This window comes from Natator depressus, chromosome 11 (genome assembly GCF_965152275.1).
Source record: "Natator depressus isolate rNatDep1 chromosome 11, rNatDep2.hap1, whole genome shotgun sequence".
NCBI classification, from domain to species: Eukaryota; Metazoa; Chordata; order Testudines; family Cheloniidae; genus Natator; species Natator depressus.
The window spans coordinates 10,870,386-10,885,733 of NC_134244.1; the positions used below are offsets into that span (position 1 = coordinate 10,870,386).

General features: G+C 42.9%; 1 protein-coding gene across 1 annotated transcript in view; it reads left to right on the forward strand.

The window, feature by feature from the left end:
* Window positions 1–15,348, forward strand: part of PDIA5 (protein disulfide isomerase family A member 5) — a 118,630-nt gene that overhangs the window by 52,600 nt on the left and 50,682 nt on the right. Inside the window, exons 9-11 of the mRNA XM_074967139.1 lie at window positions 1,677–1,768; window positions 1,876–1,947; window positions 7,673–7,809. Coding sequence (XP_074823240.1) covers window positions 1,677–1,768; window positions 1,876–1,947; window positions 7,673–7,809 — 301 coding nt within the window. The remainder of the gene's footprint in view (window positions 1–1,676; window positions 1,769–1,875; window positions 1,948–7,672; window positions 7,810–15,348) is intronic.

The window sequence follows — 15,348 nt, forward strand, 5'->3', positions numbered from 1 at the left end:
ACACTTACTCTGCATGTGTGTAAATGACAACATGAGATACAAGGCATGGAGAATCGGGTCCAGTACCTGTAGGGATCAAGTAAAATCAGTCATTGGTGGTTCAAAGAAAATGTATAAAAGTAAAATGAACAGAAGGCTGATGTAAGGCCTGCTCCTTTAATCTGCCTCTTTGAGTTCGCTGGAGTAGGTGTGGAGGAAAAGAGACAAAAATGTCTCCTTTTGTAACTCTCCAGTACATTCTGAGTAAAGGCTGACTGACCTTCATGTGAGGATTTTGTACTGAAGATTTATTTCCAGCTGGCTCTGAGCACATTTAGTCCATGCAGTTTGCTGCAGTCAGGAAACTGGTATTAAATTCTGATGTGGTATTTCAGCTGGAAAGAGAAAATCCTGTTTTCAGAGGGGTTTGGATTAAGCCCCTGGTGCTAAAATGATTTAAACCGTCAATGCCATTAAAATGGAGTAAATCTTGGAATTTTATCTCCAAGTTGTGAGGTGACCTCTGTGTAAGTCCCATACCCACAGAAATGCATAGTCAGTCCCATCCACTACTCTCCCGTGTTTTGAAAGTACATGAGGGGTAGTATGGCCTGTTGATTAGGGCACAGAATTGTGAGCCAGGAACTCCTGAGTCCTAGTGTCCATTTTTTGTCACTGACTCACTGGTGTCTCTGTGCCTCAGTTTCCCCATCTGTAGAATGGGTATCATGCTCACCTGCCTCACAGGGGGATTGTGAGGCTGAGTTAACATTTATGAAGCATGTAAGCACTGTGAGTTGTTTCTAGACATCATGGATACTTGGTATCAAAAGGCAGGCCACCCCCTTGCCAGGCATTGGTTATAATGGAAGTATACTTACTTACACAGGGGGCTGGACTAGATGACCTCTTGAGGTCCCTCCCAGCCCTACGTTTCTGTGATTCAAAGTGAGGATGGATGAGGGTGGCTTTGTTTGTTTAAAGAGATTCATGCAGCTCAGAGCCCAAACCCATTTCTGGAAGCCTCTGAGGAAGGACTCCTTTCCTGTTGCATAAAATGAAAGTGAGCTCTATTTTTAAATTGCAGCAATGTTGATTTATACACACCCCCCCGCCCCCCCGAGTGCCTTTTTAAACGACAAAGCCACTGCTCAAGCAATTGGGTTTTCTGGCCTTTAGGTGAGACTTTAAACTGGCTGCCCAAGTGGAAGCCAAAGACGTGGGACTAGAACTGCTTGTATCCTGGCTAATGTCTGCATGCTTCCTGAGCTGTGGTACTTAAGAAACAGAATAAACCTGTTCATCCCGCCACTTGAAATGTAAATATACGGAGATGGCATCAGTAATTCTATAGAACAAGTCCCCTTTGGGTACTTCTATTAGATGGTGCATATAAATATGAGTAATTGTAGCAGAAAACAAGGAAAAGCAATAAGCTAACTGGAATGTTTCTTTACAAGCTGTATATAGTAGGCCAGGCTCTGATCTCTCGTCCATCAAAGCAAAACCAGAGTAATTCCACTGACTTCAGTGATGTCTCTGTGGCTTTGCAGTAAAATGAGCGCAATCAAAATCTGTCCAGGACTGTTAGTCTGGGCAGTTTGTTTCTTGTTTTGAATGTGCAGTGATGTCCTGTATTATTGGGAATAGCAGGAGGGCAAAGAAACAAATGGTTCTGTTCTGATCTGATCTTGCAGGTACTTGCAGGGATGAACGTCCACTCAGCTGAATTTGAAAAGATAAAGGAAGAATACAGTGTCCGAGGATACCCTACCATCTGCTACTTTGAGTCAGTCCTTTTTACTTCTTCTTTAGAAATCATATGTTAAATCATAATTTCATGTTCCTCCTTATTTTCCAGCACGGGGACTAAATCACATTTTGTTGCATTAATAGGAAAGGAAAGTTCCTGTTCCACTATGAGAACTATGGGGCTACTGCAAAGGATATAGCAGAGTGGCTGCAAAAGTAAGGCATTGAACTTTATGTACTGTACAAAACAATCCAGTCCCCCTCCTCCCTCCCACACTTCCTCCTCTCCAAAGACCGAATAAAACCACACCACTGATGTTGACTGAACTATTACAGGTTAACTCTGATTCATGTTTGTTTTCAGCATGCATGCCTTGTATTTTACAGTTGCCGTGTGTTGCTAGTATTCGGCTGTCTGTGACCTGTCTGCTGCAGACAAAAAGGTGTGCTGATCTTTGGGTTTCAATTCCAGTTGAAAATGTGAGCCTAAGTTTTCAAGTATTTTGGATGTTTCCATTTTTAGTGACCAACTTGAGACACCTTTTAAGGGGCCTGATTTTCAGAAGCTGGGTGCTTCAGCACTTTTGAAAATGACAGGCCCCTTTAAGGTGTCTCCTGTTGCTCACCAAAAGTCAAGGCACCCCAAATCACTAGTCACTTTTGAAAAATGAGGCCATGATCCCTATGATGGATATTGGGTTTTCTGCCTTGCTAGTGGCAGTGCTTATATCATGCTAAATATTTTTTGGCTTGTTGGAGCTTTGTGGGAAGCATAGTTGAGTCACTATAAATTTTTTAAACACACGTTTTGGCTAGATCTTCAGCTAGTGTATGTTGGCGTAGCTTCAGTGATGTCAGTGGAGCTACTGGACATCGCACAGATACTGTGGTGATGAGGAAGACACAAGAACCTACATAGAATAGACTAGAACACCAGTTTACAGCAGCTGAGGACCTAGCCCATGGATTTTATCAAAATTTGAGACAGTCAGCGCTTTTCCCTTTGCCTTCCCTCATCCAGTATGTTCTCCAGCACCATATTCTCCAAATCTTGGTCGATTCCTGAATAGAAAATCTGCGCCTCCCTCTTCGTTCGCTCCCCTTCATCTGTTCGCTACACTTGAGGTGTGGGGGCCTTGGGGCATTCACAGCAGTAGGCCATTTGGCCTGGACTTGCTGATACTTCACTACGCTGGTACCGCAGAACGGAGCCTTGGCAGCGTGCCCATTCACATCAATGGGAAATCTGCATTAGGGAGCGTAGGATGCTGAGGTTGGCTTGAGCCCTACCATGTGAATCAAAGAGAAGTTTGGCTTTGGTCTGTAAGCCTCTTTTGGTCCATGAAATCATCAACATTGAATGAGTAAGACAGCAGCTCCCTTAGAGCAAGGATATATGACTTCATCACCTGTACCTTTTATGCCTTTCAGGCCTGGAAGGATGTGGGTTATCACCTGGCTACCACACGTGAAACCTTAGACGTTTGGTGCTTTTTCAGTCTGCCCACATTACATCCAGATAATCCCTGTAATGTGCAGTGCTTTTATATGAGTGCCATGACAACTCGTGAACACTGCTACTGGAAGCAAAGCAGAACAGCTGCAAGCTCTTTCCAATGATGATCTCCGTTAACAAGCCACTGTGGGCTTTGGCTAAAGACAGCTGTTTGTCCTCACTTAATTTTCACTACATGCTTAATAGTTTTTCAAAAGACAATCTGTGCAGAAGCTTTCTTGCCCCTCTTTTGTAATCAATATAATTTTTAAAAAATCACATGTAGAGATTAAAAACACTTGGATTTTGCCAGTAATTGATGTTGCAATTAAAATTGTATATAGTGTGAGCCTATCACATGCTCAACATGAAATTACACAGAGCAATCTGCAGTATAAGTAGCCAAATGCTGTGGCCAGGGCTTAAAAGTGTAATTAAACAGCTTCAAGACATACGCATTTTAAATATACAGCACATATGTAATTGAAAACTCTCAGCAAATAACTCACCTCAGGTTGATCCTGCTCTTTGCAATATCTGTTTCTTAGGCTATGTCTGTAAGTGGAGAAAGAGAGAGAGGAAAGTGGCTTCCTTTATGAAACAGAAATGGGGTGAAGCAATCGGTGAACATGCGTACCCTATACATGTGCCCACACCAGCTCTTGGTTCTAATATCCTAGCTCTAGATGTCGGGAATGCTCAGACCTGAGTCCAGATTTCCCTGCTTTAGTTGCCTCAAGCATGAGTGAGGGTGTGTGTGTGTTTAACTTCTGAAATAAGATGGTTTGAGGTTAAAGAAAGCCACTGCAACAGAATCTCTCACATTAGGGAGCTACTTTGGTACAGGCCATTCTGTATTCTGACAGTGCAGAACAGCCGGGATGTGTCCTTACCAGAATGTCAGTTGTGGCTGGTGGTTGGTCAAGCCATCAAGTATACTGAGAATCCGGCAAAGACTTGTGAGCCGTAGAAAATATCAATAAAATTGTGAAATATAAATATATCCTCCAAGGGGTTGCCTTGCCCCGCCCCTTTTCTCAAAAATTTTGCTTTCAGTTTTTGGCCATTCAGTCGCCTGTCCTAAATGCTGGTGGGGGGAAACAGTAATTTGATTTTTGGGGTCACGAAGTGCCGGGGGGGGGAGGAGAGGGGGAAGAAGGATTGAGTCAGCCAGGGTAGTTGTTTTCCCTCAGGATAGGATTTAATAGTTTGGAGGATTCCAGCATCTTTCCTACTCCAGACTTCAGTTTCTTACTCTGGAGGCTTCTACCTCATCAATCTGCAGATATTTGACCTCTCTTATCTTTCTAATAGACACCCAGAGAGAGCGGACTGCTATCTCATTGAGCCTTAAGACATTTTTATGAGGATGTAGAGGAACAGCAGTCATACAGTCTCCCCCTGCACGCTGCGTGGTTAATACATTTGATGCTATCCTGTACATCTAGTGCTGTAGCACTTCTCCTGCAGCCTTTCCTATCCTGATGATACAATGCATCTGTCTTATTAATGGCATTATATAAATGATCTTCAGTGATGTTGCCCACTCATGCTCCCCTCCGTAGTAACTATCACCAGGCCCAACTCCTCGCAACTGATTACTGAATCCATCTCTTCCTCTTTCTTTCTCTCTCTTTAACGCTCAGTTCCTAAGCTCCGCTTTTTTCAGCTGCATTGGTCCAGATGCAAACTGTCTTAGTAGGTTCTTAGCTCCTCTCACTGGCTTCTTTTTACCTCCTGTTGGGCCCCACTCAGACACTCCACTGCCGAATTACAGTACTCCCCTCGTCCCTAGTTCTTCATTTAAATAGCCCTTGATAACCCTTCCAGACTTCTGTAATCCACTGTTTTTAGCCACTAGGTTTGCCTTGCCCTTTAAAATGCCCCAGATGCTTAGATGAGATTTCAGCCAAGCACTGAGGTGTCTTCTCTGCGGCTATCTAGCCTTACTAACTTGCACACAGGATTTTAAGTGAGCCAGCCATGTGGAACTCCTTCTCCCTAACTTACTAATTAGGTCCTAAAATAGATTATATGGGCCTCCAACACTGCTTTCCTTATGTTCGTTATTTCCTTAAGTTGCTATTGCTAATGATTTTTATTATTGCAGCATCTAAGACCCCCAATCATGAACTTGGACCCCATTGTGCTAGGCACTGTACAAACACACAACACCAAGACAGTGTTTGTCCCAGAGAGCTGACAAGCTAAGCTAGTGCCTTCATTAATTAAACTGCCAGATTCTCTCGCAGACCAGGTAAAATTCTGCCCGCTAATGGGGAACAAAAACTCCCCATCAAAATTCTTAAAACCACCATGTGATTCTCTTAAAAAAAAAAAAAAAAATCCCTCTTTAAACCCTACTTCTGCCAGGACCCTACAAATCTCTCCCATCTAGCACTGTTTAGGCAAGTGGTTTTCTGATAAACCCTTTGTTTTACAGTTACCTGAAGCTCCTCGCCCACCGCCCCTCCTTTTGTCTGTTTTGTCCTCCTGTTGGGCTCTCTCTACAAATTACATTGTGAACTCTTTGGGCAGGCATTGTCATCTTCATTTGTCTGCACAGTGCTGCGCACAATTGGGCCCTGATTCTTGATTTGAGGTTCTTAGATACTACTAGGATCTAAAAAAAAGGACATGGTGCATCCCAACTTACTATGTAATATTTGGTATTCTTGGGTCATACCTCTCCGCATATGTAGGCAAAATCCACTACCTCTGTCTGTCTCTTTTTTACTGTTACTAAACCATCTTTTTGTCTAGAAATGATAGCAAGACAAGATAAATGAGTTATATCCTCCACTTCCCATTGCATGTGCCAGGCAGCTGAAACAGTAATGCATTTTAATCAAAAATAGCAATCTGCTTCCATCAGAGATGAGCCAGATCTGAACTTTGCTAAAGTTTTTAAGGATGTTTGGTTCCATGTTTTTAATTCAGGTGGTTATAACATCAATAAAGTCTGGATCCAAATGTTCCTGTGTTTGAGCCTACCGTATTATCAACAGCGTTTTAATAAATGTCAAATTAGTACCGCTCTTTGCATCTTCCAACTTCTGTCACTTTTCCTTCTTCCCATTACTCCATCATCTGCTGTCTCTTTACTGCCCATGCTTCCGCAGCATTGTGGAGTGCACCACTGTTCTATGCAGCTGGGCTTTCAGTCTCAGTGGCATACGCTAGTCAGACATAACACCTGAGATGTTATTTCACGCTCTTCTAGCATTCCCCAGGCTGGACTGTATCTCACGTTCAAACTCTCTGTCTTCCGTAATCCAGCCACCAAAGCACTCGACCTGATGAGTCTGATTAAGTTGTATTCCTTTAATCTCTTTATCCAGTTTTCCAGTGGCATATTTACTGACCCACATGCCCTCTGTCTTAATGATGCTGGTTTTCATCTCATGACTGCTTAGCTGATCACACTGCTGGTTTACTATTTCCTCCAGGTCTTCTTTTGAGTATGCCCATATTGTTGTCTCATTTGCATATAGCAGCTTCTAACCTTTTTCCATTGGGATCTTCCTGCTGACGTAGTCACCAGTATGATAAACTGCCATCTGCCACCTTCTATCTCTTGTGTACGTTTATGGAGGGGAAGAAGGATAATCTCCAGGGTGAGGCATTGGACTGGAACTCATGAAATGTGGGTTCAGTTCCCAGCTCCGCCATAGGCTTTGTGTGTGTCCCTGAGCAGTCACATAATCTCTGTGACTCTGGTTCGGCAGAGTTCGTAGGCATGTGCCTAACTCGAAGCAAGTGAGCATCCCAGTGAAGTCTGTGGGACTTGTCACGTATTTGAGGTTAATATGTGTCAGAGTCCCTTGCTGAATCAGAGCATAAATGCCCAGTTGTAAGGTGCGCCGGTATTATCTCACAGAGGTGTTGAGGATAAATCCATAAGTATTTGGGAGCTACTCAGATGGGGGCCATAGATCACTAGAGACAGTGTCTTGGCACAAAGTCCTGAGACTACCCCATCACTTTACCTCTGTATAGGAGTGCTAAATCCAGCAACCTGCGTTCTGAGGCTATTTGTTAGACTGGCTGTTTTACATTTGCCGCTTTCCTTTCATCTGCAATGGGGCTAATGCTGGGAGAACAGGTAGCATTCTGCTGAGCTGGCTAAAAAAGTAGTTTAAAAAAGTGCATTTTATATTCTAATGAAATAACAAAGCATTTCTGTTTATCTCCCTGCTCTACCCCTTCTATTTCCACCGTCTTTACGAGCTTCTGCTCATGATGGATTCCCCCCCTCCCCTTATCTAGTTTTCAGTGCTTATCAGTTCAGAGTGGAACCAATTACAGAACTCCATTTGGTGGGGTTAGTGTGTCATGCGTTGGTGTTTGCACAATCAGATTGATTTCCTGCAATCTGGTTGGCTGAAATGATTGCTATTTAACACAGAAGAGCTTCCTCTCAGCTTTGTATGTTTTGTTTTGTAGTCCCCAGCCACCTCAGCCACAGGCCCCGGAGACTCCCTGGGCAGATGAGGAGAATGCTGTTTATCATCTGACGGATGAAGACTTTGACAAGTTTATAAAGGAGCATTCGTCTGTACTAGTGATGTTCTATGCACCATGTGAGTTTGCATTTTCCATTCTGTAGTCTGATCCAAATTCCTGTTTATAAATAAGAAGAGGGTTATTTCCATCTCAGTCTCTCTCACACACACAATCTGAATGTCAAGATGCAGATTTTTTTTAAAATGACCCTTCTAAAAGAAAATTAGCTTGAAATGTTCATAAGTTCAGAACACAGGTGAGGAGCTGGAGATGGCTTTTATTTTATTTTTTTTACTGCAGTTGAAAAACTTAATGTGTTGAATATTATGGACACACATTATTTTACAAAGCAGTTGCCTCATAGTCAGCTCATCCCGTGCCTTGTCCCACTTCCACTGCAGGGGATCTAGTGGATTGAGCATGTAACTGAGAGCCAGGTATTCCTTAGTCCTAATCCCATTGCCTCTAACTTTTCACTTTGCAGCCTTGAGCAAGTCACCGGCGCCTATCTGCCTCAGTTTCCCCAGTCTGCCAGAATAGACACAACAGAAGTTGTGTACTTCCCAGGGGTGTGGTGACAGCTGGTTAGTTTGTGTTGATAAAGGGCTTTGAAAACCTAAAGTGCTGTAGCATTGTTGGTATTTTAATGTTAATTATTTTTCTTAAAATAAATTGAGGTGGGTTGGGTTACTTGAATTTTCATCTTGAGCAGGGCAAATGCAGGATCTTGCCTCAGATCGTTGCCTTTGTGCTCCTTTTATGGACTTGTCCAAGCAGAATGCTCTAAAGTGACCATGAGAGAGTATTTGGAGCACATTTTAAGTTGACTCCTGAGGTTGGTGGTGCTTGATTGGCACATCTTGGGTTGTCTCGGAGGCTGTGCGCAGGCCTTGCCATGATGTTCCATGCTGTGTGTTATCTGCACGTTGAACTACTGAGAGGCACTCTATTTTAGTAGATCACTTGGTGCACAGTTGAAGACCACCCAGATACTTCTGCTAGTGGAGAATGTGGTAGCCTGCTTACTTATTCTGCATCCAGTGCATATAACACTACTGTTATGCAGATTGTCCTGGCTGCCAATTTGTTTATGGGTGCAATTCAGGATCATGATTTTAATCTATATAGCGCAGTATGGCGTAGCTCCTGTCTCTTCGTATGCACCTTCCTGGCAATTGCAGTCAGCTGGGATGTTCGCTCTGATGTACCTAGATTTGAACACCACGGAGGGTCTGGAGGCAGCGTGTTCTCAATTAGCAGTCTTTGGCTGTAAGGTCGAAATCTTAGCCCTCTTGGGGGGTTCTTGGCTCAAGGGTTGAAATCCTGGTACTAGCACTTAAATTCTGGCTCTGTTCAAATCAATGGGAGTTTTGCTGTTGACTTCAATGGAGCCGGGATTTCACCCTAGAACGTTCTTTTCCAGCAAAATCCAAGTTGCAAGGCCTGTCTCTTTAAGGAGGCCATGTGGGTAACATTGTCAAAAGAACCTGGGGCCCAGTTGTGCAATCACTCTACTCCCATTGGTCCCTACCAGTATTTGTCCCACCTGGCCTAATGTGGAGTAAAAAGCATGTTTACTCTTAGAATAAGTCCTTTTAAACAGAGCTTTTTTTATTTGTGGCATAGAAGACGTGGTGTGACTTGTTTACATCCAGAAAATTCCTACCAAAGATAGGTGTGTATACATGCAGGATCCAGCCTACAAAGATGTAAAAGATTCTCACTCACAAAAATCCTCTCCAGGCATCGGCAGCAGAGGGTGGGCATGCAAACTAATTAACAACAGACAGCTATCCTAAACATTATCTCCATGATTAAAAGGTCTTCTCCAGGCACTTCTTAAATTTGCTAATGGAGTCACCTTACGAATATTAGGAGATAAATTATTCTAGCAGAACATGCAGTAAAGGCAAAGGACATCTCATCATTATTTGTTTTAACCTTGGGAAACTTAGAAGAAGTGAATGTGTCTTCATTTAAAATATATACACATTGGTCTCAGAAGAGAGAAGATAAAAAATCGAAAGGACAGGAATTCTGGATATACTCTGTGCAAGTTCTTTTGGTAGAGGCAGAATTATGGCAGTGATGCTTTAACTATAGTTTCATAGCTAGCCAAAGTACTAATAGACGTAGTATTAAGAGACCACAGGAAAACAGAAGTATTTTTTTAACATTCTATTGAGCCAAACTCCACCATGATGTAATTCTGTAGTTCCATGGCATTTTGCCAGGGATATATTTGGCCAATTGTATCTCCTTAGCTACTAATGATAGAATCTGGTCCCCAGGGACTAATATCTTTAATCATGATGATCTGCACCTTATTTCACAAGTAACCCCACTGAAGTAATTTGGACCATGGTGGAGTAAAGCGCTACTCAGCCAGAGTAATGGTATCAGAACAGAGTCTTCTGTGGCAATTGCAGCCCCATACTACTACTGCAGTCCAGTGAGAGCAGGTGCATATATTGACCACCACTGGCAGTGCAGCTCACGCACCCAGTTAATCAACCTGTGCCTAGTCTGGGGATAAAAACTTAGATTTGCTTTGAAACTTGGTGCATAAGTGGGCAGGGAGGTGCGCTGCTTCAAGTCACTAAGGGCGTGTCTACACTTGCAGCTGCACAGCTGTAGCCCTTAGTGAAGCTGCTATGCATTGGCATAGGTACTCCACCTCCCTGAGAGCTGTGTTGGCGGGAGAAGCCCTCCTTTTGACATAACGCTGTCTGCAGTGAGGGTTAGGTCAGTAACTATGTCACTCAGGGATGTGGATTTTCTACACCCTTGAACAATCTAATTATACCAATATAAGTTTGTAGTGTAAGCCAGGACTAAGGTTAGGTTTTCATTTTTCGAGTTAGTTTAGGCACAGTGGAGGGTTTTTAACCTTCTAAAACAAATTGCATTGTAAAGCTCTCAAGAGGATGTTCAGCTAATCTGAAAATTTGGATGGGGGAACCGTAAATAACAGTCAGGTGCACGTTTATGGTGTGTGAATCTGAAGGCCACCTCTTAACCATCCAGCAGGGCGTGTATCATTGCATTCAAATGTTTTGATTCATTTCTGTAACTATTAGCTAACATGCCTTCAGGTTTGCCATGATCCTGGATTACTGTGATATACTTCTACCTTAATCCCTATATAAATCTTTGTATTGGTGTGACGGGGTCCCGAGGTGCAACCTGGACTGTGGGATCACTGAGCCCTCTGTCCAACCAGGCTGGGGTATCCTTCTCTCACTGTGATGCTGTTGCTAAGCTACAAACCTCTGACAGGTGCTGCACTTACACAGATGTTCACAAGCAGGGGGACATGAATGATCTTTCCGCCATTCATGAACCAACAAAAGAGAGGCTTCTGCTAATTCCCCCCAGCTCCCAACCTTGTACCCCAGTACTGTACCGTCTTGCACTGGTCAGGAGGCTGACCACTGTAAGTTCATTACCCAGTCTGCCCCTGCCTCAATGTGGAGAGGACACACACTCGCCTTTGTAAACTAAGCTGAGATTTCCCAAGCACCCCAACCAAAACACACTGCTCTAGGTAAAATACAAAACAGATTTATTAACTACCGAAAGATAGATTTTTAAATGACTATAAGTAGAAAGCATAGAGATCAAAGTTGGTTACTTAAGAAATAAAAAATAAATTCACAGTCTGAGTTCTACAAACTAAACAGGATTTGAATCAAGGAATGTCTCACCTTGATAGATGGTACAAACAGGTCACAGATCTTCAATACACAGGCTGAGACTCTTTTTTCAGCCTGGAACCACCCTCCCCCAGTTCAGTCTTTTGTCCTCCAGATGTGTTTCCAGGTGTTGAGTTGTGGGGAGAGAGAGACTGAATGATGATGTCACTTCCCTTCTTTTATAGTTTCTTCCAGCTTGCTGGAACCATCTTTTGCTGTGACGTGAGGGTCTGCCCCCATTGGTCAAGCAGTCTCCATTGTCTACGTGCTCTCTCTGAAAAGTCTTCTAGGTTTGCTGTTGGGAGAGTAGATTCCCTTTAATGGGCCGTCAGCACATGTCTGGCTACTCCATTGTTTTACCTGAAAGGCTGGTTGTGGGTGTTCCCAACCTCACAACATATTTCAGTAACATGTACACCAATGCTTTATAGCCTCACATACAATCCAACAGAATATTAATGTTCAACAGAGTCAGACTTCTAAAATGATACCTCATAAGTCGTACTTTGTACAAAACATCTCATAATTATGACAGTGGGGAATATGCAGGTTCCAGGGTGCTGCTTTAAGGTATAGAGTGGCACAGTTGGAATCTGTTATCTCGAAAGAAATAGATATTTATTTACGTGAGTGGTGAGTTCCTTGTGGACTAAATCTGGCTGCACTTTGATTCTTCCATCTCAGCATTGCACTGAAAGGGTCAAAACCTGCTTCATTTAAACAGACTTACATCTTTTCTTGTATTATTTCTCTTTGTTGTTCTGGCTGTTCCATGTCCAAGTGCTGATCATACAGAAATATGCTATCCCAGAAGCCTTCCTCCTCACAGCAGGGGATGTTTCATTCACAGTTCGTTAGCATGGGCCCGCACAGCTTTGCTTTGGAGCTGAATGGTTTCAGCCAGAGCTATTGCTCTCACCTCCACACCATAATGTAGAGGCAACTGTGCAATTTATAATAGAGAAGGTCTGAAAAGCCCCAGAGTCAAGACTTTCAAGAATAGGAGCCTAAATTTAGGCTCCTGAATCCATATTTAGGAACCTACGAAAGGGGCCGGCCTTTCTGAAGCATCCAGCTGTTCCTGTTGACTGCAGAGCTGTGTGCTGAGCGCTTCTGAAAAATCTGTCCGGTTCATTTCGGTTCCTAACATGAAAATCTAGCCCATTAGGTCTAGACTGCTGGTAATATGTTACACTCCTAAGTCCTTGGGCACTTAAGTCAAGGCCCAATGGGCTCCTAAATCCTTTAGGCACTTTTGAACATTTTACCCTGCATCTCTCTTGTGGCAAATAATTTGGTGAGGCACATGTGAAACAATCCCTAAAAAAAAAAAAAAAAAAAGGGGTGGGGGTGGGTGGGGGAGAAATAATCACCAAACTAATGGAACTGGGGAATCTCTTGGACAATATTTCTCTAAGGATAATATAAGCTCCACACATTTTTTCCTACACTTAATTATTCCCCCCCACTGTATTTCCCTCCGAAGCACGAGCTCTATTAAGTTTCATACAATATAAGTCTGAGCCTCTGATAAGTCAATGGAAATGCTGCTAAAGGGCATTTAATGTCTTGAATTGAAATTAAAATCCATTCAGGAATGGATTTTAAAATCGCCTGCATCTCATACATAGGAGATACTGTTCATTACGTTTTCTTAACCCAGGTGACATTGGTAACATTTAAAATAATGTCACCATTCCCTTTACATCATGTAGAAATGACCTCTTGAGCGCTCGTCTCCTGGGGTATATTAAGCGGTACAGATTCAGCAGCAAGTCCCAGTTGCTAGGGCAGTGAAAGTTGTTACTCCCTGATGGTGGTTTGGTGGCCTGGGCAGGGACTTAAGGCTGATTCCCTTCCCACACCCTGTCAGCTCTGATGAAGTCAGAACTGGTGGAAGTGAGAGGAGAATTGGACCAGCTGTTTTTAGGATTAAACAATGAAAAAAATATTATTACAACCACTTCATCTAAGTCTCAAAGCCTAACTCATGTTAAACCCACTTCCAAGCAGATCACTCCTCTCTCCAGGGCTGACTCAGGCATACGATTAACCTGTTGCAGAGGACCTGGTGATTGCAAAATTACTGTTGCTGCTGTTTCTCTGCCTTAGGAGCCATATTCTTCTTCCCATTCTGGTGAGCAGGGCAGATATGGAGTACTCTTCATATCTCCTGGATGTCAATATCCACAAAGATGCAGCTGGTGATGCACATCATCTCAGTTTAATCATAAACAGAAGGTCTGGTGAGAACAAATCTAGAGCTGGTAGAAATGTTTCCAGTTTCGGAACTTCACTGAGGTTTTATTGAAATTCCCTTTCCCCCTCTTTAGAAACACTTTCCTGGTGTGCTGTTCCCTTTATTCCTCCCCCAACCAGCTCTATAAATTACATGATAGAGGTTTTTTCAAGTAGGTGATTTAGCCACACAGTTCTCTTCACTTGTAGTGGGAGCTGTGTGGCAAAATCCCCTCAGTTGGCTCTGAAAAATCTCAGCCCATATTTTTCTTCTTAATCAGTGAAGCCCAAAATGTTTTGAGACGGGCTGTGCACGTGCACTCCGAATGCTGAGCAATTAACCCAATGTGAGCAAAGGGCTCAGAATCCTAAACACAGAGGAGTCTAGTGCTCTCCTGCTGACTTCAGTGGAGTTACTTCTGATGCTTACTGTGAATGAAGAACTGGGACAATAGATTTCACTTCTTACTTTCAAAAACAAAAACTCAACCCCCCAAACAGATTTTAGAACTCTAAATGAATTAATAAATCTTCCTTCCGGTTCCCAGGGGCACATGCTCTGGAGGCTCCTTACAAAACAGCTGCCATGGTAGTTAGCTCTAATTGGTACCTCTCTGGCAGTTCCAGCAGAGGGGCCAAGGGTTGAAGAGGCTGGAGACTGGATTTACTATGTAGCTTTAAAAGCAGTCCTTACAGGACAGGTTGAAGCTCATTAGCAGTGCAGTGTGGGCAGGCCTTATAAAATACAAACTCATCCCATTAATTTTTTTTTATGGTACTCTGTGATTTGATCAGGACGAGCGGTACTAGGGCAGCGGTTTTGTTCTAAATTAGTGCAGTTTGGTGCACGGGTGAGGGAGCAAACAGATTTTTGTTTGTTAGATATTTTGTTAAGTTCTGTATGAAGAGCAGGTAAAAAGGATCCTTCACTACTTCTTGAGGGATGACATGTCTGTGCACTTGAGAACTTACTTTGAAAATCCTTCAAGGAGCATTCCCATGTTGGTCTGATGCGGTGGCTAAGTACAGAACTTCCATGTGGTGGTTGTCACCAGCATTAAATTCACTAATAAGGGCAAAATAGAGAGCAATGGGGAGACCTTTCCAAACTGTATACATAACCCATGATGGGAAAGTGTGATCTTTTGTTCCCCTCTAGTGGCTGGCCTGCATAAGCAGTTGGAGTCCATTGCTACTTCCAGCTAGGAGTCTGTTAGCTCTGATAGTAAAGATTCATTCTTTTTAGTTGTGAAGGTCTTGAGTTCAAATCTCACTGTTGATCCAAATAGGATCAGTTAAATAAAATGGTGCCTGATGTGGCGTTCAAACACAGAGAGACCTCAGATACTTTGGCCATCAGGGGGTCAGTTACAGAGGCATACTTTCTGCAGTGTAGGATGGAGAGTTTTTTACCTGGAGTTTATTTGTATTTCCTGTTTTCAGTCATTCATAGCTTTCAGAAAATGTAAACTCTGAGGCTGATGTTTTCCAGGCTTGGTTTCCCTCAGTCAGGGAAAGTCTCTTTTGAGTTTCCTGGTGAAATTCAGTCTTTGAAAGTTGGATTTTACACACGAGTAATACATTTTACCAAGTATAACATTATTTAACTTCAATCACATGAGAGAGAGAAACGAAGATGTATTGTGCCTGGTACATTAGCCACAGAGTAAAATAAATTACTGG